The following is a 24,965-nucleotide window of genomic DNA, read 5'->3' on the forward strand; positions in this document are numbered from 1 at the left end:
ACAATATATATATATATAAGAACCCAATACGAGATTAATTAATATTTAAAATAAAAATAAAATAAATCCGAAATTAGCAAAAAAAAGGAAAGAAGAGTTCGAGTAGAAATACAATTTAAAAATAACTAAAATTCGGTATTAAAAATTAAGAAATATAGAAAGAAGAGTCCATATAAAAACCCAATACGAGGTTATTAAAACTCAGAACAAAAAATTAGAAAAATTCAAAATTAGAAAAAAGATAATAAAAGAAGAGTTCAAGTAAGAATGCAATTTAAAATTAACTGAAAATCGGAATTAAATATGAGCAATATTGAAATAAGAGTACATATAAAAACCCTATAGTAGATTAATTAAAATTTAAAACAAAAATAAAATAAGATACAATATTAGACAAATTAAAAAGAGAGTTTATGTAGTAATGCAATTTTGAAACATCTGAAATTGAAAATAAAAAAATAAAAAAATTAAAAGAACACAATACGATATTAGTTAAAATTTGAAACAAAAAATAAAATAGATTCTGAAATTAGAAAAAGAAAAATAATATTTCAACTATGAATAAAATTTATAAATAACTAAAATTGGTGTAAAAATAAAGACTATTGAAAGAAAAGACTATCTAAAGACGAGATTAATTAAGTCACAGGCCTATAAAGGAGTAGAGTGCTGGCGGTTGATGGGATATCTAAAAACTATTAATAAAACACCAAATAGAATCCTAACGACAATTAAAAGGAAGGACGACGGACATGTCGTGAATCAATCGGTTAAGACGGTTGGTGGGACTTCTAGAAAGTAAAAAGATAAACCCCAGTGATAATCATATTTGATTTTTAAAATCTTAATGACAATAAAAAGAGAGAACGGGTGGGTCGTACAAGAGTACAATGGCAGAGCCGCCGATGGTTGGTGGGACTTCTAAAGAAAAAAAAAAGAATTCTAACAATAGTTATGTACGATTTTTACAATCCCAGTGACAATAAAGAGTAGGTAGCGGACATGTTGTAGAGGAGTATAGTGGCAGCGTTTGACAGGATTTCTAAAAATATATAAAAAAATGAAACCCAATGAGACAGTAAACTCTAAACACTATAAGGTCCATTTTTTAAAGGTTTGGGCTTCTAAAAAGTAAAAAAAAAAAAAACCCCAATGATAATCTTGTTTGATTTTAAAATCTCAGTGACAATAAAGAAGGGTGGCAACGGGCGAGCCATAGAGGAGTACAGTGACAAAGTCGCTGACATAGATATATGTTTGTCGTTTCGGTCATCATAGACGCAAACCCAGAGACTTAAACGGGACATGTCAGTAATGGACGTTAACCGTGTTGGTAATCTATTAATGTAGGTTTCCATGTTTTCTTCTCTCTTACTATTTCCATGTCTTTAAAAATAAAATTACGGGGCAGCAGCAGCATATACGTCGGAGTGAAAATATAGCAGCCTACCATGCATCTAATTATGGCAAAGAAAAACACCCATTCCTCTTTTTTTTTTTTTACAATAGTCTTATCCGAAGTTCCGAACGGATATGACTCATTATTCATTATTATCAGGAATATTCCTACACGCCCACCGTAAACAGCGTTTATCCAGCCGATTAAACACGCGGTGGTTAATGAACATCGATCCACTCCTAACAACCTTCGACAATTATTATCCCTAATTCCCTATTAACAACAACTAACCAGCTAAAATTAAACATGCACCCATGCGCATGCACGGGGAGAAAAAAAAAACGTATGTACACGGCGCAAAAAAAAATTACAGAAATACGTGTATACACGGCCGGCGGCGACGATTTTACCGGCGAACAGTGCACGCTCCCGTCGCATCCCGTCCCTACTCCGGCCAGCCGGGCCGGGGCCCCCAACCCAACCGCAACCACAACCACCAACGACGCCGATCGATCGAGCCAACTCCTCTACAATTTCGTATATAAGTATAAGTACTCCCCGTCCTCTTCCATCTCCTCCACTTCTCAATACCTCTTCATTCTCCCGCCGCCTCCTAGTTTTGTGCTGCTCCTCCGCTTACGGATCAGGAGATCCGAGATCCCGCGTCTCATTCTTTTTTCGACCCTGTTTTTTCTATCCAGAAATTGTTGTTGTTGTGTATTAATCTCGCGCTTCTGCTATTATCCAAGAAAGAAAGGAGAATTATCCGGCAGTTTCAGAGGTGAGAATTGTCCCTGTTTCTCGGGCGAGCTAAACTAGCGGTGGCATCGACCGAGCATATGCTCCGTGTTGGTGTATATATACTCGTATCCTCGGAGTATCGTCACTCCGCCGCAGCAGCAGCTGATCCAGCTTCGTCGTCGTCGGCGATCGCCACCGGCAGCTAGGCAGTGACGGTGACAGTAGGAGGAGATCAGGATATGGACTGCTTCGCGGAGACGGAGGGGAAGAGGGCGCATGACCCGCTGTACCAGCGGCGCGCGGCGGCGGCGGCGACGCCGGCGACGGGGGTGCCGGTGGACGATGTGGACAAGGTGGTGGACGTGCCCGGGGCGGTGATCGTCGGCGCCGGGCCGGCGGGGGTGGCCGTGGGCGCCCTGCTGGGGCTGCGCGGCGTCGCCTACGTGGTGCTCGAGCGGTGCGGGTGCATCGCGTCGCTGTGGCGCCACCGCACGTACGACCGCCTCTGCCTCCACCTCCCCAAGCGCTTCTGCGAGCTCCCGCTCAGGCCGTTCCCGGCGAGCTTCCCGGAGTACCCGACGAGGGACCAGTTCCTCGGCTACCTCGACGCCTACGCGCGCGAGTTCGGCGTCGAGCCGGTGTTCCGGCGGGCGGTGATCAGCGCCGAGTACGACGGGGAGTCGTGGTGGGTGTACACCAGGGAGGTGGTCGCGGCGGCGGCCGGCGGCGAGCAGGCCGTCCTCGGGTGCACCATGACCGTGTACCGGAGCAGGTGGCTCGTCGTGGCCACCGGCGAGAACGCCGAGCCCGTCGTGCCGGAGATGGACGGCGCCGGAAGGTTCAAGGGCCAGATGATGCACTCCAGCGAGTACCGCAACGGCGACGGCTACGCCGGGAAGAAGGTCCTCGTCGTCGGCTGCGGCAACTCCGGCATGGAGGTGTCCCTCGACCTCTGCAACCACAATGCGCGCGCATCCATGGTGGTGCGCGACACGGTGAGAATTGAAATACGTACATGCACTTCTTGTTGATTGTTGTGATCATCAAAAAAAAGAAAGATTTGGTCTTTGTTTCTTGTTTCTTCTCCTCCTTTTCGCGCACACACACACAGCACAGCACCGCCCATATTTGTTTTTGTTTTTTTTGTCTGGGATTTTATCGTCTTTTGTTGGTTGGTTCAGATGGAATACTACTGATTTCTCAAATGATTATGATCACTAGCAAGCTGGGGAAGAGCCTGAAAAGAATCTGATAACTTCAGGATTTGTTTAATTAATAGTGAACACATTATATAAAAGAAGATGCATGCACAAACAAACAGATTAAACAAAAGGTGATATTTGCATCTTTTCCATTGGTGCAACCTTTTTCCTTATACTTAATCATCTCTTGCACAGACTCGCACTGTCTGTCTGATCTTCTTTTTGTGCATAAGCATGAGTCTAGCAAAGTGATTAGTCTGGTTGCATCACACTTGATCTCACGTGTTCATACACTTCCCTAAGCACACACACAAAAAAAAAATTAATTGCTAGCTTCTGATCTCCCTGCATGTGTTAACATAGCTTTTCTTTTCTCGGTAAAAAAGGCAGAGAGCTTCAGCCATGCATGCCAAGAAAGAGGCTGCGATTCTCTAAGGAACTTTCTTGGGATTCATGAGCATGCGCTAGCTAGCTTGTGATGATCCTTTTGAAGAAGAAAACAAAGGATATTTAAAAAAACAGAACCAACTAGATTGCACCGATATAACAGTTTAAGTTTCCAAAATAGTTCAGTTTAATTAATTATATAGCTTTCTACCTATTTATTAACTAACAACAGCACTAACTTGTGTCATTTGGAATGCTATTAACGGTATGGCAACAAAACTCTTCGCGATTGGCCTATTGATACTTTATAAAAATTCGATCAATATGATATACTTTCTGTTTATATACTTATTTTTTTCTCCTCATTGGAATGTGAATTTGCATAGCATTAATAAAACTACCCTGATGCTGATAAGCATATTCATGTGGAAGCTGCACCCAAGTTGTTTGCCCCCATAGCACTTTGCAAAGCAAGATGTAGTACAGCCTCTTGCTACCACCTGCAACCTGCAGAACATATCAGCAATGAAAAAAAAGGCCTTTAGTTTCCAAGTGTTTGGGCCCCAAGCCCTGCCTTTTCTTATGTTTCTCTCTCTCTTTTTAAGCCCTTTAGTTTCCTTCATTTAACTTGTGTCCATGTCACAAACAAAACAAAAAACCAGCCACTTTGATGTTGTGCTTCTCCTTTCGGTGTTATTTTATAACATTCCCATAAAATGAAATTAAAAACCCTTCCTTAATTTGCAAACCGATTGTAACTGTAACTGATGATGTGTTACCAAATTCTATTCAAAACTTTTTTTCTGATTTGTGAATAAGTTGATGGTGCAGTCTGTCTGACTCTAGCTAATTGTGATCTCTTTTTCATATTCTTCAGGTGCATGTCCTACCTAGAGAAATCCTGGGGTTCTCCACTTTCGGTCTGTCCATGTGGCTCCTCAGGTGGTTGTCTGTCCAAACGGTGGATTGGCTGGTACTCCTGTTGTCGTTCCTCGTGTTCGGTGATACGGCCCGCCTGGGCATCCCACGGCCCAGCCTTGGCCCCTTCGAGCTCAAGAGTGTGTCGGGTAAGACGCCGGTGCTCGACGTCGGAACCCTAGCCAAGATCAAGTCCGGGGACATCAAGGTTGGTATTAACAGCCGGAACCTTTAATTTGACTAATATATTAGCCTTACTCTCTCCCAATTGCATGTAACCTAACATTTCACATTCACTGGGTTATGATATGCAGGTGACCCCAGCAATACAATGTTTCCAAGAACATGGCGTGGAGTTTGTGGATGGCAGCACTGAAGAATTTGATGTTGTCATCCTAGCCACAGGATACAAAAGTAATGTGCCATATTGGTTAAAGGTATGCACATACATGCGTTATATTTATTCTCTACACAAGTTCATTGATTCTCTACGCAAGTTTATCATCGTCACACATACATATATGGTACATGTCAACTGATTAAAAATTGATCTTGTTCTTAATTGGTGTGTAAATAGGAGAAAGAATTCTTCTCAGAGAAAGATGGCTTCCCAAGAAAGGGAAATGCGTGGAAAGGGCAGAATGGCCTGTACGCTGTTGGTTTCTCAAGGCGTGGTCTCTCTGGAGTGTCCATGGACGCCAACAACATTGTGCAGGATATTGTGCAGCGTTTGCACGATATGGGCTATGAAAGAAGTGAGAACAACTGACATGGAATGGAACCCACTTGTTTTGATCAGAGCATTTTTCTTGTAGACACGTCATGTGCTGGTCTGGTTTACATTTCGCCCTAATTAACAGGTAGATACAAGCCTGAAAAAAGCCATCAGGACAATCTACCAGTGCATATGCATGCATATACTTTGATCAGGCTAGTGCATCTCATTTTTTTCCCCAAACTCATAATGTATATAAGTCATGGTATAGGCAGTAATCATTTGTTGCATTTTTAGTGATATGATTTGGCCGGCCTAATTTTAACTGGAGGGAGTGAAAACTAGAGTATTGAGTTTGAGGGAGAATAGCATAATCAGTTTAGTTTTGGTCGCGCGTCTTTTTTGAGAAAGCTTTGATTTCATTTCCTTTTTTTTTCATTTTGGCAATTGTTGTCATGTTATTTTGTAAGTGTCAATTGTAACAAACAACATTTGCAATAATCTATGCTCTGGTAGATTTTCTGTTCTATTGTTTTCACATTATAGCCTTCTTACTCTCAATTTTGCGTTAACTAATGTGTACTTTCAGTGGGTACCAATGGAGATCCATATGGTAAGTCAACAATACCAAACATTATCTAATGCATGTTTCAGTATATATATCACCTTTCTAGATGAATCCCACATACACCATTTCAGTATCAGCTAGGAGCTGAAACTGTTTGGACGATGAAGTCTCTCTCCAGGATATATATAGAGTTGAAACTATACCAAACAGGTTCTTAGTATTCACCGTAACACGAGATTCTGGTGCCGATATTTTCATACATATATGCATGGTGCTTTCAATTATATCGTCATCATTCTGTACCAATATGTATTGATCCCAAGGGACCACTCCACCACCACAAATCAGGCCACTAGAGCATATATGCAGTGATACCGTTCAACCCCTGGTTTTATGATGTCGATCGATCCTACATGCAATCAAAGTACCCTCTCACTCTCATAGCATAGCTAGTCAGAGGAAGGAGATGCATTTCTCATCTTGTCCAACACCAAAAGGGGGCTCCGAGACCTTATGCCCTAACCCCAGTTGCATGTCTGCGCTGTCTCTCATCTGAGACTAATGAAAACATATATATTCCAGACGAGGCATATTCTTGCACCGGCCCGGCCTTGAGCTGTCGCGCCAATGGTATCAGCTACTCCCTCCGTTTTAAGTTATAAGATGTGTTTGACTTTGGTCAAAGTTAAACTGCTTCAAATTTAACTAAATATATAGAAAAATATAATAATATTTACATTACAAATCAGTTTTATTAAATTAATAATTAAATATATTTTTATAATAAACTTATCTTGGATCGAAAATATATTACTATTTTTTTATATACACTTCGTTAATTTAAAGCAGTTTAACTTTGACCAAAGTTAAAACATCTTGTAACTTATAACATGAAACGGAGGGAGTAATAGAGATCGATCGATCGATCAGCCTGGAAGCCCTTGCTCCTTAGCTTTTCTGAAGCCATGATTCCATCTCATCTCCATCATTTCCCACTTTCTAACAAGCAAGATGCAAGAGAGATTCTGTCCGTCGATGGCAACAAGGTGGTGTACTTATGGGGCACGGGCGGCGCCGCAGGATCGCCGAGCGCCCTGCGTAGTGCTAGCTGCCACTGCACCCAGCCGCGCGCGCACTTGGCGTGTACTCAGCACACGTAGCTACGTAGGGTTCCGTCCCTGCATCATTGCGCTCTTGTGCTCAGAGGAGGACACCATGCATATTATTAATTCCATTCCATGTATTGCTGTCTGCATATATATGTACATGCACGGTGCTTATTGGCTTGATTTTTCAGCTGGGAATATATGCTTCATATACACGAGCCTCCGAGGGTTGCCAACGACATGTGAATGTAGATTGAATTTGTGTTGGATGTTTACTAGAATTTGCATATGCTTTCAAAATGGCAACTTTGAAGTATATATACTTGCAATTATGCGATGGACGCAAGGGCCTGTTCTTTATAGATGATTGATGATTTATGATACTGAGTTTATGATAATTAATTATTTGAGGGCACAAACGACTGAATTAAATATTACAAATTGATTTGAAAATTCTAATAAATGCCGATGAAGATTTTTTAAATCATATATATATACTATTTATAAGTTTAGAAAATGTGCCCATGATAATCCGTAATTCATAAATTGATCAGGCAAGTTTGAAACAGATATTTGACGACTAGATTATTATAGTAGATAATCTATTTAATTATAGGGATTGGTTAAATATTTTAATATACAAACTTAAAATAGCTTACAACAAGTGGTCTATGCAATGCATGAGAATATTTTTTTCTATAAAACATATATTTGGAGATATACATTAAATAATTCAGGGCAATATCACTACTAGAAAAAGCATTTTCCCAACGTGAGGACCTTATTTTCGCAGGCAGACATGACCCTTAGAGCCAAATGACCGCTTACAAAAATATAAATCGGGGTGAAATTTGATGCCCGCTTGCCAAAATAGATTTTTTTTCGCAGGCGGACCACTTAAGCGGCGCCTGTGAAAATCATTTTCGCAGGCGCCGCTTAAGTGGTCTACCTGCAAAAATAGACTTTAATATAAATAGATTTGCGGGCCCTAATTTTTTTCTAAGTCCTCACACCTCTGAGTCGCTCCACACCTCTCCTCCCTTCCTCACCGGCCTCTCCCCTCCCCTCCCCTCTCCTCCTCTCCCCTCCCCTCACTTCTACTCTCCCCGGCGGCGGCGGCGGCGGGCGGTGACGGCGGAGGGCGGCAGCGGCGAGGAGGTGCGGCCGAAGTCCGGGCGGTGGCAGCGGTTCCCCTCCCCCCTCCCTCCTAGATCTGGCCGGAGGAGGGAAGGGGGAGGCCGGCGGTGGCGGCAACGGCGTGGAGCGGCGGCGGCGGCGGCGGCTCCCCTCCCCCTTCCCTCTCAGATCTGGCCGGAGGAGGGAGGGGGAGGCCGGTGGGGGTGACGGCGGCGGCTCCCCTCCCATCTCCCTCCCAGATCTGGCCGGAAGAGGGAGGGGGGAGGCCGGCGGGGGCGACGGCGCAGGGCATCCTCGTCGTCCTCGCCATCCTCGTCGGCATCATCGCGCTCATCGTCTACCTCGTCCTCTGCCCCACCCACCCTCGCTTCTACCTCCAGGATGCCACCCTCCGCCAGCTCGACCTCTCCAACTCCTCCTCCACCGCCGGCGCGGGGCGGCCGGCGGCGTCTCCCCTCCCTCCCTCCCTCGCAGATTTGGCCGGAGGAGGGAGGGGGGAGGCCGGCGGGAGCGGCGGCGGCGACGAAAGCGCGGGGCGGCGGTGAAGACGACGCGCGGGGCGACGACGGCATGGAGCATGGCGGCGGTGACGATGACGATGGCGGCGGCTCCCCTCCCCTCTCAGATTCGGCCAGGGGAGGGCGGCGGCGGTGAGCCGCGTGCGGCGATTTTTTTTGTTCGTTTTTTTGCATTTTCGCAGGCGGGCCGTTGCGATTGTCGCAATCGTTGTGATGTAGGCGGATCTCCCTCCTACCTGCGAAGATTATATAATACGATGAAGTAATTGAAAAGATTAAATAGAGTTGTATGTGACGTGGTTAATTGAGTATGGCCAAAAAGGTTCTAATAAATTCTAAAAACATTACATAACGTAGATTGTTGTTGTGTCACATATCACTCGATAAAATATATATGCAAGATCAAATTAGATTTCTTTTTTAACAAACAAAATGGTAATCCCAAGTATGAACGTGATTGCTTATTTTTGCTATGTTTGTTATATTTGTTTCAGCATGTTTAGATACTTGTCAGTAAATGGATGTATGAAGATATAATCATCTACGCTGTCTTTCATACATATATATAACTATTTAAAAAAGTGAAAATAAAGAAGACATACATACACTCTATAGTGTGTATTAATAGTTAAAACTAATGGTAGTCTAACCAGTCAAAAATATATTGATGGTCAAAGTAAAAAAAAAGTAGAAGTCAAATAGTGCACAATATTTGTAAATGGAGAGAGAGGAGGTGAATACCCGTACTCCTTCATCCAAAAATATAACAATATTTGATTTTTTTTTCAAAGAGCTTAAGATTGAGGTCAGAGATGGTTGTTACATAGATAAGTACTCCGGTAAAAAGAATAAATGACAAATAAATTTGTTGAGATGAAAATGTTGATAAGATACCCTTGTAGTCTTAGACAAATTTTAAACTCCAGCTATCATTATATAACCTTATATCACGTGGTTTAGGTGATGTGCCAAATCTGATTATTATTCTATACCACTCCCTCCATTTTAAAATATAAGGGATTTTAAATAGATATAACGTATTATATTCCTATAAATCTAAACGTCTTGTTCAATCAATCACGAGGTTCAGTAGACATGACATGCTTGCAATATATATGCATGCCCATAAATTGCAACCAAATTTAGATGCATAATATATGATGTGACCTGAGGTCAAGTGAAGCGAACCATAAGTGCAAAGCAGAACCCAAAAGGATAGATGAGGGCTAACAGGGGCTTTTCTTGGAAGTTGTTTTTAGTGAAGGTTGCTTTTCTGCTTTTTAGTCCCGTCTGATCGTCAACAGCGACCTAGGGGGTGTTTACATGGGACTAAAACATTTTAGCCCATGTCATATCGGATGTTTGGACGCTAATTTAGAGTATTAAACATGGACTAATAAAAAAACTAATTTCATAAATGAGAGCTAATCCACGAGACGAATTTTTTAAGCCTAATTAATCCATAATTATCAAAAGTTTACTGTAGCATCACATTGTTAAAATCATGGCGTAATTAGACTCAAAAGATTCGTCTCGCGAATTAGTCCAAGCTTATGGAATGTATTTTGTAATTAGTGTATGTTTAATACTACAAATTAGTGTCCAAACATTCGATGTGACAGGGACTTAGAATAAGTCCCTGGAAACCAAACAGCCCCTAGTTGCACTTGGTTCACATCTGGAGCATCATCAAGATCTTATACATTCTCCAACACAGAGCGCATTTTATGCCGGAGCACTTTTCTCTAGCGAGCAATAATAGTGCAAGTAGTATAAAAAGTTGGGAAACTATTTTAAGCCATCAAGGATGTTTCTTGTATTCAGTATAAATAATTAATAAAAAAACATAAAAAATAATTACTGTAGATAAATCGATAAGTGTGTTAAATGTTCTACACAAACCTGAACTATCAAATTTTATCTACAAATAAAAGGAAAAAACATCACATTTGATTATGAAAAGTAGAGTCTTATTTGCAGTTGCATTTATTATTAGGTTTCTATATGTATTAATTATTAAAAGAATTTTCATAACTATCTAGTGGTTACAGTGGATAGGGGAATGCCATCAGGGGATAGGAAGCAGGAGCAACGGTGACGGAGGGGAGAGACACCCAAAATAGGGTGGTTGGTGGATGAGGAAATATAGGTAATCGGTAAAGAAGTGACATAGTTGGAGGACGCAACACCAAATAGATAAACAAAGAGGAACTCTTTCGAGAACAATGTAGCTAGATACTCCTAAACTGTGTTTGGAGGTGGAGGTTAGGAGCTCCACTTCCCTGCACACAAAACAGGGTGATCTGTTAGTGCATGATTAGTTGAGTGTTAGTTAAAATAAAATTGAAAAATAGATATAATATGACTTTTTAAAATAAGTTGCTATAGAAACTCTTTTGCAAAAAAAGTGTCATTTAGCAGTTCAGTAAATATGCGCAAGAAAAATAAGGGAGTAGAGGTTGGACAAATAGGAAAATAAAGTGTCGAACACAACCATAATGTTATTGGAAAACCAGGCAATTAATTAAGCAACATGGGAAAAAATAACATACATATAAGACAAGTATGTTTACAAAGAAAAAATCCCACAAAAGTTCAATTACTTAGGCCACGATACAACAGGGTTCCCCTGTTGGGATACGCGTAGGCTATGATAGCATAAATCAAAATTTTCTATCGCGTAAACCAAGAACCATGCAAGTATTAGATCATAGATCGTTACCACTCGACGCACTGCGCAGCGGAAGAAGACGCTGAGAAGTCGAAGGAACTCTCGCGAAGTAGCGCGCGTCGATGTAGAAGTAGTCGATCGCACCGGCTCGACCTTCTCCTCCTCGTGCGTTCTCCTCGCCGTACTCCCACGCTGATCAGCACCGCAAACCAGCGGCGCCTCTACCGGTATCCACACGTACAGGGACGGAACGCCACACGCAGATCTGCTAGTGCCCGCGCGCGGCTAGGGTTTTGCTCGGGGAGGGAAGTGACGGCTAGGGTTTCTCACGTGATGCAATGCCTCCGCCAGTCACACCCCTCACGATTATATATGATCCATCACTCGGGCCTCCAAGTCCCGTAGGACTCCTATTCAGATCCCTATCCGAAGTAAGCTCATATTGGATCTCCATCCAATCCTCTTATTTCGGCCCATTAAGCGTGCGACCCTATAGGTTCATGTATACTCGGCTGTAACCCGAAAACTCCTTTTCGGTCCACGCGTCAACAGCGGCTCCTAGCAGAACGTATTGACCCACCGGGCATACATAAATATCATATCGGCTGAACCTCTAGTGTATACTTGTATGAACCCCTTTGCCTCACGATATCGATTAAGCTCAAGGCTAGATATGTGCCATCCTCTAATAGCTCAATCTTCACTCGAACCTGTTGATAGATTATATAACTTGTGATTGACTCCTCAATCACCTTTGGCATGGCCATGCACTTCCATAATCTACAACATCGAGGGGCCCAGAGATATCTCTCCATAGGAGGGGCAAATCCCATCTTGATTATTCATATCCCACTACATGTTTCATAACATACTTGAAAACTACTTTTATAACTACCCAATTACGGAGTAGCGTTTAGCAGTCCCTAAGTAAGCTACTACACATGTTGAGAACCATGATAATCTCAGGTCTAAGGATTCAACACCAACACTCAATGAGATCACTGATGACACAACACATATGGCTCTTGCAGTATCTCATGTTGGGTCTATTCAACAACATTGTCACTAACATGTATCCACATTATTAATTTGGTATCACTATACCATGATCCATGAGACATGATCATCAATTAATACATGTGCTGATCATATAAACATATTTGTTCCACATATGATATTTGATCAGGGATCCTTTAGAAATAGTAACAAACAACATAAAGAGTCTCATGAAAGAATCACATATTCATTAACCAATAAGGAGTTATCTATTTCAAGGAACAATGTCGGATAAATATGTAAACATAGTATGTGGTACAATCCTCTAGGACATATCACTAACAGTTCCATGATTTTGTCAACAACCATGATAACTACCTATCAACTAAAATCGATGAATTTTGAATAATGTTTACCAAAAAAATAAATTCTAGTATGAAACTTTTTTAACCTGTTCAAAATATCAAAATGTTTTTAAATATGGTGTCCTCTGATATCAACTGTTATGGCGATAACCAAGCGGCTATCCTCGATATTGTAAACCATGAGTAAGTAGCACCAAAAACAATTGCTCTGTTCTGTTCCACGGAAGATCAGAAAACCAGAGTGCAACTAATTTGACCTACCAATCCAACTACACCCGGAAAAATATCAAGCCAGCCTTTGAACCGTCGTGGGCGGACTACACACACGCCGTTGCCACTGTACACCAATCGAGCACGTATGCTGCATGATTTACTACCTATGTATCTATCCATCCGCCACCTGCTATGCCTTTTCAGCGAAGAACCCCCCGCCTCTCAGATCGGGCTTCATCTTTTCGTTTATGTTTATACTTTTCAGTTAAATTTTAAATTTTCAATCTTAAATTTGAAACTGATTTTGAGTTTTTTTGTCATAAAATTTTATTTTTATTTTTTAGCCTTTATTTTTATATTGTTAAGAACACGTATATAAAAGTTTTATTTATAAATTATTTCTCATCTATAAATATGTGTTTCGCTTATTCGCCTTCACTTATTCCGTGAATAAGCGAATCGATGGCTCCGCTAGCTTTATCTACCCGATTGAGATCGGCACTACTGACGCCCAAATGGCTTGTAGCTCGCGACTACGAACGGACGCACGCACATTTGCGTGAGAGATCGATTGGTCGACAAGTCCGTCGATTCTGAAGTGACAGCGAGCTGCATATATATCAACCGAATCGAGCGAACTACTACTGCTGCTGCATGTCATACTCATATCTCATCAGTAATTCGTGGATAGGCCAGCGATTGCCATTTGCGTGCCAAAGCGATAAGCTGACCTGGTCACTACCACCTGAACATCGCCTTCGCCGCCGCCGGTACTAGCTCGGTCGTCGCAGTCGCGCGGCATGCAGTCACATGCGCTGCGTACATCTGGAGTGGCGGAATCTCTTTGGCCAGAAACGATTGGTTTTGGGAGAGATCGGAAAGCTTAGCTTGCGGGGGGTATCGAGCATTCGATCGAGCGTACGTGGTTCCGTTCCGCGCGCGGGCGCGGCAAGTTGGCGCGCGACGGGGGAAAGTGGCGGTCCCCGAGCGTTGCGGGACAAACGCTGACACGCATGAACAGTGGCCGGGAGAGGAGCGAAGAGGCGAAACGGAACTCGCCGCGCCGGGGGTGCGCGCGCGTGCGTGACTGTGCTAGGTAAAGTATTATCGCGACAGCGTGAAGCCGTGAGGTTTAAGACCTTGTTCGGTTAATCACTCGGTTCTTCTTATGAAATAATTGACGAGATTTACAGCGTGTTTATTTAGAGAACGTCTGGACAACAGGGTTCCGTTTCAAAGAAATAAGTGCTGACATCGTCTCCCCCGTGTCTAGCGCTCCGTCGCTCCCAGCTACCATTTCTGAACCCAAGTCACACATGCCGCTCCACACCAAACGTGCGATGTTCCGTGTTCCCACTAGTACAAGTGTACCAACTTGATCGGTCTACGCACGTGCATATTAATTGGGTCTCAATGACAGGTCTCGAGAGAGCTACTTAGTCGGACACTTTGAGTTATGGTAAATTAATTGAGCTTGGGCAGGCATGGCCGAATGTCTTAGCAAGGTAATATATATGCCTCCCGAGCCATGGAGCGAGGCTGTGAAAAATAAAAAGACTATTTTAGTCTTGATAATCTTTGATGATACACTATTATGTCTGGTACTAAGACTGACTAGTGCACGTTGGGCTTCCACGATGTCTGATTTATATATGCCTCGCAAGTACCAGGAACCATATAAGTACATGTCTGTATCATACGTGATAGTACTCAGGTATTAGATTGTATCACACATGATATCCAAATACTAGGTAGTAATACATATGAGTACCATGTCAGATATCTATAGATATCAAGTTTGATACTCAGGTACCGGATCTGATATCTATAGGTATCAGTTCTGATACGCAGGTACTAGATCTGATATCTATAGGTATCAGCTTTGATACTCAGGTATCGAGTCTGATACTCACGTATCGAATTTGATGCATGTAGGTATCGGGTTAAAGGGGGGAAATATAATATGTGTTACACAAGTATTATTATGCTAATGTAATTTTCTTGGTCAAAATAAACTAAGCTAATCAATGTATATTCACAGTCAAATTTGTTTTTTTCGTTGCGAGACGTAGAAGTTGAATTTGAACTTGCATGTTTGTGGAGTGATATATCACATGTTAATACATCTTCTCAAAAAAATTTCATAACCATTTGAGTGACATGCAAACAACAAAAGGACACCTTCTCGAGAGATCAAAATAGTTTCCCTGTAGCTCCTAGGGTTATTTTGGATCATTAGTTTTTGCAGTAAGCATGATTCATAAAAGTAAGGTTAGTAAGTAACATATTCAAGGAATACATTGTCACGTCGCCGTAACAAAATTATGGATAACTAAAATGGGAGCATTAAAGGCAGAGATAAAGCTGCGATTGCTCTTGCTCGACTCTTCATGGCACGGTTGGCCGGGAATGAGAACAAACGCCTGGCAGAAATGTGTGTCCCTATCTAGTGACATCGTTGAGAGGGAGGCAGTGTTCCGCTTCTCACAAGGATAGAAAAGGAGATTGTGTACTCCTTCTAAGACATGAACTTGGAAAAGAGATTGAATGGCAAGTGAACTAATTCCCAAAAGATCGAGTTTCAAGTAGACTGACAAACGTATCTTACTCGTTCCCTCAATTGCTCGACCCAGAAACTTCTAGTTATTCTCCAGTAGGAAAGGTTCTAGTGATATTTCTGCTATTGCTAGAAGTCCAATTTCATTTTGGCTGGGAGTTCTCTGTCGGCTAGTGGGAGTCCCGCTATTCTCATTGTAGGCGTAGTTGCTTCTTTCATCCAGCCCAGCATGCCATATAATCCCTTTTCCATGCCCGTGCTTTGACTTACACCTAAGTTCATGTCGATCCAAAGGAAGCCATTTAGATATGAGTTAAGGAAGGAAGTTAATTTAAGCAAGAGAGTGATAGAATAGATATAAAGCTTAGACCAATAGGCATCTTAGGAAAGCCGATTTGTTTTTAGGAAAAAAAGTATATTAGTATACTACCTAGTGGTTCACAACCTTAAAACCGTGTACTTTTACAGAGAAGAAATAGTGGTTAACCATTACTTCTAATACCATAAAAAATAAGATATTTTTAGGTATTGTGTTCAGAGATAGGCATAAGTGTAATAGTGAAATATATCAAGCATAATCTCATTAACAACATTTTGAAGAAAAAAAATACTCGAGAGTCCGCCTAAAATTTTGAACTATTAGGTATTGAGTCTTTGAACATGCTAATTGGTCCACATAACCCCTGAATCATACTCCTTCCATCCACAAAAGTTACACCTATTTCACATTTGAGTTTTTCCAAATAAGTTGTTTCTATTTGTAGTCTTTATGCATTTAAGACTTAAATGAAGAGATAAATTAAATATTTGATTAGAATCCAAGGAGTCTCATGTATTCTCATTGATTGCTTTTACTCTTTGGTTTTGTAACATTCAAGATGATTTAATTTCTTCTTAGTCTTATGATAAAAGTAATATATGTAACTTTTGTGGATGAAGGGAGTATAAATTATTGGATGGTTTTTTCCTATGTGGCTCACGAACTCATTAATGGTCCTACTACCATGTTGGCATGTGCACATGATGATTCTACCATGATGTTTTCACCACTAACAGAACAAGAAAAATATATAAGAACAATTTTATTACTCCATGTACATACATGGAGTACTGGTTTATTTTATTACTCTATGTACGTACTGGTTTGACTAGTGTGTTGACATGGTGGAAAAAAAAAGTTGTCAGCATGCCCTGCAAGCAAAAGGACAGCTCACAAAAACGCTTAGGGTTATTTACTTCAAACAACAAAGCCTAAGGGGCTAAACCAATACCCAACTTAATAGGCTTTTATATATTTAAGGGGTAATTAATTGGACCTCCTTTTTCAAATTATCTCTGTAGCTAAACTAGCCGGCACAATGAGCTCATCATCACTTAATCACATCATGGTGTTTTGCCGACGTTGATGGGGATCAGTGCCCGCAGAATGATCGATCGATCGATGGAAAAGGGCACGCGTCAGGCATCGCCCGGACCTACACAGATCGAGGTACTCCTACATCTGCTGATCTCGGCCGATCGATGGATCCATGTCATGTCATGTCATGTCATGTCGTGTCGTGTGTGCGAAGGGGAGAGCCGACGGGGGCCAACGGGATGCTCTTCTTCGTCGTCATTCCTACACTACTTTTGCTCGGCATTTGGCATATCCAGATAATCATGAGGCCACATATTGGGGGGGTTCCATCGACTTTAATTATAATTCCTTTTCATTTCGCTTTGGTTGTTGTTTTTTTGGCCCTGGAAAACGATCTCCATTATTAGGATTAGGGCCGAGGTATACTTGTGTAGCTGCTTCCATTCCGTGCCACATGATGCACCCTGACGTGACACATGCATATGCGCGCGACGGCACGGTGTGGGCCGGACCGCAACCTGCAGAGATCGATCCGTCGATGCATCATATGCATCAATGCATGTGTGTAGGGGTGCTTCAGGTTAGTATATGGAGTAGTAGTATTTGGCAGCTTTACACATGTATGTTGTTCTGGGGAAATTTCAACCCTGCTTTGCCCTTTTGCGGCTTCTAGAATTAATAATGCAGCTTTTATTCTCTGACTTGTTGCATGTACATCCACTCATGATCTGCTGGGAACAGAGTTATGGAATTTACTCGGATAAACTATGTGGAAACACATTTAGATTTAGTATGGAGTAAAAGGATAGTTAGATTCAAAAGTTTTGCCATCCACGATTACCCACAAGCAGGGATGAAAACGGTCACGGAAATTCCTAATCGGCCGCCCGCCGTTTCCGTATAAGGGATACCGTTTCCGACCGTACTGTTTTTTTTTTGGCTATTTTTATATTTTGTTTTTTTTCTAATTTCTTTCCGCATCGTATTAATATCAACATTGAATAGTTTAAATGATAAATATGGTTAATTACCGGCCGATTGAGAATCGTTTCCGAAGAAATGCTACCGATTCTGATCGTTTCCGACCGTTTTTCACCCTGGCCACATGGCAACAACTGGGTGCATTTTAAACAAATTTAGTGTCCATCCCTTCTTGCGTTACAAGGACACACTTAAGATATGTGCAAGAGTGCTGAGCGAGTTCGTTTGACCAATCAGAGCATGTATAGGAGTAGTAATGAATATGGAGAAGCCATACTAGTCTAGTCCACTACATGTGTATATCCACCGAAATAGTACTCGTACATACTGTAACACAACAAGGACAGTGGTACCAATAATGATGCTGCAGCAACAGGGGCTTTGTCCTAACACACCCATTAACACTCAGATTCCGGCCGGCACGGAAAGATTCCACCCCTTTGTCGAGCCAGAGATCTGTACAGATCCAGCCATGCAGGGGCTCTCTCTACTCTAGTGGCCGGCCGGCTTGCAGCCACCGCGCGCGCGCGAGCGCCGGGGCCGTGGTAACGTAGCCGCCGCGCGCATTGGCCCCGTGTGACCCACACGCCCACACATGTCGGCCCGTTCGGTGTGCCCTGCCCTGCCCTGCCCGCGCGCCAACGCACAGGTTTGGTTTGGTTGGATGTTGATGTGGATTGCGCCATCGCAAACCTGAAATGATGGGAAAAGCGAGCCCCCGAAGAGAGACCCTTTTTCTGCTTCCCGGATCGTACGTTTTTCCTCGATCGTGCCCTGCCGTTTTTAGGTTGTTGCCGTGGTGGACGACTGTACGTGCGAATGTGTGTGGGGGAAGGAGCGGAACGTCAGGGTTTTCGACTCTAAGCTCTCTTCTGTCTCAGTGATTCTGGAGTCCATTCACTCGAAGGGTCGTATGTGTTTGTTAGCTGGCGTTGCCATTTCTAGAGACTTGGTAGGAGTGTAGCGTGGCTCAGCTCCTTCCCGCTGTTTGGAATTTTATTTTAGCCACCGTAGTTTTTTCTAAGCTTTAGTTTTTTTATTTTGCTTTTCTCTCTTCCCTTAGCATAAGCCGGTCTGGCTGATTGCGTGATGTTATTATATTTTTTTAATATATTAACGTGCAATTTTTTGCGTGTTCATGAAAAAAAAATTCCATTTCCGGTGCGGGGTCCCGCGCACTGTCGCGTTTTCACGACCGGCGGCGGCTGCGTCGAGCGCTGTGACAGGAGTGCTCGCGATCAGCCGCCCGTCGTTTCGTTTCAGTCGTTGACGAACGAGAGATGGATGGACGAAAGGGGCATCTCACATCGTCAGATCACGCGGGGTAGTGGTGGACGACTGTACGTGCGCGTGTGTGTGTGGTGGCGTGTTGGTGGGCGGCGTGTGCTCCAAATATTGTTGCCACGGTCCCATTCTGTGTCGATCGCCTAGAGTTTACCCGGCAATCCGGCCAAGAACAAGAGGACAGTGTACAGTAACTTTTTTTTTCCTTCCTAAATACGTGAGCTTAAGCTTCACACTCATCCTTTATGAATAAGCATATGCATATCATATTTCTATGAGCATTTTTTACACTCGATCTGTATATACAAATGTCTCACTTTCGATATCTACGACGGAAAGAAAATCAACTGTAAACGTGAGTGGTCGTGTTAAGAATAGGACTTTGAACATAAATGGATAAGTTCCAGCACAGGAAATCAAATTAGATGAGCTCAGTTCATGTGTACAGTACTGTTCTTTTTTTTTCTTGGGGGGGGGGGGGGGGGAGAAATATATTACTCAACCAGCATCCTGGCTTACAAAACGCGAGATAAAGGTACAGCTTTTACAGTTCTGTACTTTAAGCTAGGCAGGAACTTAGAATTCATATATTACAGTTTGTCTGGATGTGCCCAAAAAGTCGATTCGTACCGTGGATCAGGAATTATACTAAAATTATGAATTTGCTAAATGGTACTAAGTATTTCAAACCTTACAAATTCATGACCGTCAGGTCAGCTACACGATTTGTGCACCGCGACATCCTTCCCTAGCCGTGGCGAACTTCGGCAGAGCTCCAACGATCACTACAGGATGGATAGGATTTGGAGGCATTTAAGAATGCCTCAACTATTAAAAAAAATGCCTCCAATACTTAAAAAAGTGTTGGATATACTGCTGTAGGGAAAGACATTTTAAGGCACTTTTTTAAAATGCCTTCATAAGTATAGATGAAGGCACTTTTTGATTGCCTTTAAACACATTTGAGGCACTTTTTAGAATGCCTTTATACACATTTGAGGCATTTGGACTTGTGCCAATAATTTCTTCCGAGGTATTTTAACATATGCCCCTAATTTATTTTCAAGGCATTTTTTACAATGCCTTTACTTTTCTTTTTAGGCACATTATTAAAATGCCTCAAATAGTACAGTACATGCATATATAGGCTCATCCCACTATATGAATGTTTTAACAGGAAATAACATAACACATCACATATATCTCCAAAAACAATATAGAACAATAATTCCCAATTCCAATTCAATCGCACATTAAGTGGTTCACAAATCATCTCAATGGTAATTAAGTTTGTAAGATATGCTATCACAATCAATGGTATATTTATGATTTACAAGACAATAAACATCATTGATCTACTGAGTGGCTTGCCCCTGTCATCCTGTGAGGCTCGCATATATTTGCAATGAGGAAAAACACAACCTGAGAATGGATTACACCAAAACTTGTCCATGCATTTGGACCTGCAAAAGAAAAACATGTAAGTTTCTATATCGATTTTCAATATATATATATATATATATATATATATATATATATATATATATATATATATATATATATATATATATATATATATACATGTGTGTTGCAATATATACATTTGCATTCAGGTGCCTATCATGTCTATTACATGTTAATATGCTCAAAAACTCACCATGAACTTGACCTTCATGCTCCAAGTCAACATAAGGTGGCAAATTGTCCCCAGGTTCAGTCTCATCATAATCTTCAGAGCTACAGTAATCTTCATAGTCATCTCCCTCATCGGATCCTCCATTGCTTATTATGTCATCTTCAGTTTGAAAGTTGTGTTCATATGTGTATCCATCTGCATCATAAGGCAGATTGCAACTATGTGTTGTAGATTAACAATGCAGCATAAAACAACTTAGGACAGACATTCAGAAGTGCACATATTTAGATTAACCTGCAAATGTGTCATTTTGTTTGGATGCCAATGGCATTGCAGCATGAAAGTTTCTTGATTTAAACTATCATTAAAAACAGCAACAAAGTTCAGTTAGCAATAGAAATGAGAAAACCCAAGGAGAAAGTACAAGTGTTGTGTGATAACCTTTGTTGGTTGGTGATCAAGTTCTCTGAGTTTTTTTTTTAGCTCCTTGATCTGCATTTCATCTTTATTGATTTGAAAGGACTCGTGATCAGCTTCATAAGAATGTTTGTCTTTCTTTAGGTTGCCTCTTTGTTCAGTCATCTTTCCTGCAATAGGTATGCAAAGTCATATATTACCAGAACTAAACAAATCAAGATACACATATAAACAGAAAAATAAAACAAAATCAAGATTAACAAGTTAACATGTGAAAGGACCTTGATGTCGCAACTCCTCCTAACAGTCATGACTCTCATATTTATCAATCCTAGGATCCATATCAAAATGATCTCTTGGTGGTGAATTGACCACAAATTGCCAATCTTTCTCAATAGGATCTTGTATATAATATACTTGGCCAGCTTGTGTTGCAAGGATAAATGGCTGAACAGATACATCAATATCACTATTGAGCAAATGTTTGAAATTCACTTGTGTTTCCCCAAATTGGTCCTTTCGAACTCCCCTGCCTTGTAGACTATCAACCCATGCACATCTGAATAACACCACATGCCCTATGTTTGAGTAATTTAGCTCAATTATTTCCAAGATGCGGCCATAATAATCAAAATCACATGTTGATGGATTATTATCTCTAGCATTAATGCCTATGCAAGCATCTAAACCATCTCCACATCCAGCTCAACACCAAACATCTACTAAACAGTTCAGTTCCATTCACCAACTAATAAAAATCTTTTGGTAAATACAAGAGACCAAAAAAGTATTTTATGAACATTATTTCACTAAGCATAAACAAGCTAGCACAGGACAACCTTGTAAAACCCCCTAAAAACACCCAAATTGGGTCAGTGTGACAAATGATAATATAGTACTATGGGTAGATGTGTATCAGTGCATTCAGACAATACTATATTTTTTTTAAAATAAATCTTCTGATTCATGCATAAATAACTGTTATTCATGGAAAATCATTTTTCTGTGTCAACTTGTTTAGATTCAGATGATTTGCATATAGTGACGTGCTTTTGGTTGAAATTCATCAAGAACAGTGGTTGGTCAGGCTATTGTAGTATATTGGAAGTTGGATTGTTTGATCTACAGGCTGCACTGCACCCTTTTGCATGGGAATGATTTCAATCAGCATAATACATAGATCTCAACAACCGCATGTAACCAAAATATTCAGTTTGAGTAATATTTAGATTCTCCAAATATAATACATCCTATAATCATTTATAATACATCCTATAATTTTCTACAACCATAGATTTATATACAGGAATGATACTTCTGCAATATGGTACTTAGGAAGTTTCATGATTCACAATTGAACAACTGGTAACTCCAATTTTCTAAACTAAATAATACTAATGATATCGAATGGTGATTTCACACTCTAGAGCAGACTAGGATTAAATAAATATATTTAAAATCTCAAACTGCAGGGTAAAAAACAATAATAGATCATATATAAGGAGATTCTCCGGTAAAACATTATGTATTCTAGAGCTAATAAGTCAAAGTAGATTGATCATCTCATGACAAATCAAAGTATACATCACAAATTTTAGTTCATATACTCACAGTATAAAGGCAGCAACGGTAGATCCCAAAGTGGCTTGGCTCGACTAGGATGAAGAAAGTGGAGGCGCGACTCCGGATCCAACAGCGAGAGACGACACCGGGACTGGAGATGGTGCCGGCGGAGGGAGCAGCAAGCGCCCCCCCTCCCCCCGACGACTACCCTAGCTTGTTTGAGGCGCAAGTGATATGCAAGTTTTGGGCATGGAACGGGAGCGAAGCAGGATGGTGTGTGTAGATCCGGGGAGTAGAGCGGCGGCGGCAGAGGGCGGCGGCGGCAGCGCGGTGGCAGACGGCGGCGGTGGCGGTGGCAGACGGCGGCGGTGGCGGCGGTGGCGCCGCTCGGAGTCGCAAGCGGCGATGGATGATTTTTTTTTTCTAGCATTTTTCTTCTCTCACGTGATCTGATTGAGAGGATAAGGTTTCGTATGTGGTGGATGAGCACGTGTGGTGGAAGGACTATTTTATCTAAGTGAAATTCTTTTAGGGTTTTTTTGCATATATAACAGTTTTGGAGGCATTTCTGTTCCAAATGCCTTCGTTTGTGCAGGCAATTTTGCAAAACGCCCCATATAGTATGTAATATTACGGCGTTTCATCATAGTGCCGGTAATAGATAATTTTTCTAAGGCGTTACTGAAAAATGCCTTAGAAACACTGAGTTTTTGAGGCATTCATAATAAAAGTGCCTTCAGATGACAGACTTTTAAAGGCATAAACTAAATTTGCCTTGTAATTAATATTTTTTGAGGCATTTTTATCAAAACTGCCTTAAAAGGCGATGATTTGAGGCAGTTTTAGATAAATGCCTTCAACCGAATGCCTTCAAATGCATTCCATCCTGTAGTGGATTTAGCGTCCCATGATGAGTTTTTTTTCCTTCCTAAACACGTGAGCTTAAGCGTCGCACTCACCCTTATGAATAAGCATATGCATATCATATTTCTATAAGCATCTTCGAACACTAGATCGGTGTATACAAATGTCTCGCTTTCGATATCTACGATGGAAAGAAAATCAACTGTAAACGTGAGTGGTCGTGTCAAGAATAGGACTTAGAACATAAATGGATAAGTTTCAGCACAAGAAATCAAATTAGATGAGCTCAGTTCATGTGTACAGTACGGTTCTTTAAGCTAACCAGGAACTTAAAATCCATATTACAGCTTGTCTAGATGTGCCCAATAGTCGATTGAGGCACATCAATATAATGTGATTGTGATTGTAATTGAGGCCTATAATCAACACTTGTTGGGTGTGCAAGATTGCCCTGCATGGATCTAGATCATGTCATGTGCCCGTAATGCATGCTAACTCATCATATTGGCCCCTCTTTTTAGATTATCCACCGATTATTGCTCGAGATTTCTTACTCTACTCTTCTTAAAAACACTATTTCTAAAAAAATATATTGCGTCTATTATATCGGTTGTTCTATTGTTATGTTCACAACTTATAATATACTTAGTCCTCCACATAATATATACATTCTATACAGTTGTGTTGGAACACAACTCACGAATGCTAAGCAAGTGTTTCTGTGTCTGGTTCAATCCCCCTCTTCTGAGCTCTTCTGAGGGTAGCATTTACATATTTATACCCGATAGCATATAAAGGAAGTTACAAAATTGTCCCTATCATCCTAGCTATCCCGAGTTGGCTGACGGGTGGGCCAGCCAACAGGTTGGGGGTCAAATCCACCCGAACGCACGCCGGCTGCGCCCATTAAGGAGGCGGTATGGTGCCATCATGATGCTAGCTTTTACCCGGGTAATAGCGAGCTCCGCGTAATAGCCAGCATTGGCCTTCACATCGCCTTCCGTGCCGTGACGTCAGTGGTGGTTGGAGGGTGAGCAATGCCCATGCCCACTTCTGGAGGCCATCCTAGGCTCCGACTCCGGGGTCTCTGGGTCCCTTGACTGGGCTTCGAGACCCTCGGAGCCCTTCAGTTGGTTCCGAGGCCTCCGGAGCCAACTGCCCTCTACGGGCTTGCCAACTTCGCAGGGCTCCATCAAGAGCCCGCCTTGCGGAGGCGGACTCCGCAAGGCATCGGTGGCGGCCCTGGGAGTGGAGACCCTAGCCTCCTCGGGACCCGGGGGGAGGGGGCACGCTGACGAAAGGGTCACAATCCTTCCCCCAACAGTTGCAACCTACTGAAGTTAAAACTCAACATGCAAACATGCCACCTC

General features: G+C 41.8%; 1 protein-coding gene across 1 annotated transcript; it reads left to right on the plus strand.

The window, feature by feature from the left end:
- The first annotated feature begins 1,975 nt into the window (after positions 1–1,975).
- LOC127766089 (indole-3-pyruvate monooxygenase YUCCA4) lies at positions 1,976–5,993 on the plus strand. The gene is made up of 4 exons (XM_052291123.1): positions 1,976–3,135; positions 4,607–4,855; positions 4,962–5,084; positions 5,225–5,993. The coding sequence occupies exons 1-4, from the start codon at positions 2,380–2,382 to the stop codon at positions 5,414–5,416; spliced, it is 1,320 nt and encodes a 439-aa protein (XP_052147083.1). The 5' UTR covers positions 1,976–2,379; the 3' UTR covers positions 5,417–5,993.
- Positions 5,994–24,965: the final 18,972 nt, after the last annotated feature.

This window comes from Oryza glaberrima, chromosome 1 (assembly GCF_000147395.1).
Source record: "Oryza glaberrima chromosome 1, OglaRS2, whole genome shotgun sequence".
NCBI lineage: Eukaryota > Viridiplantae > Streptophyta > Magnoliopsida > Poales > Poaceae > Oryza > Oryza glaberrima.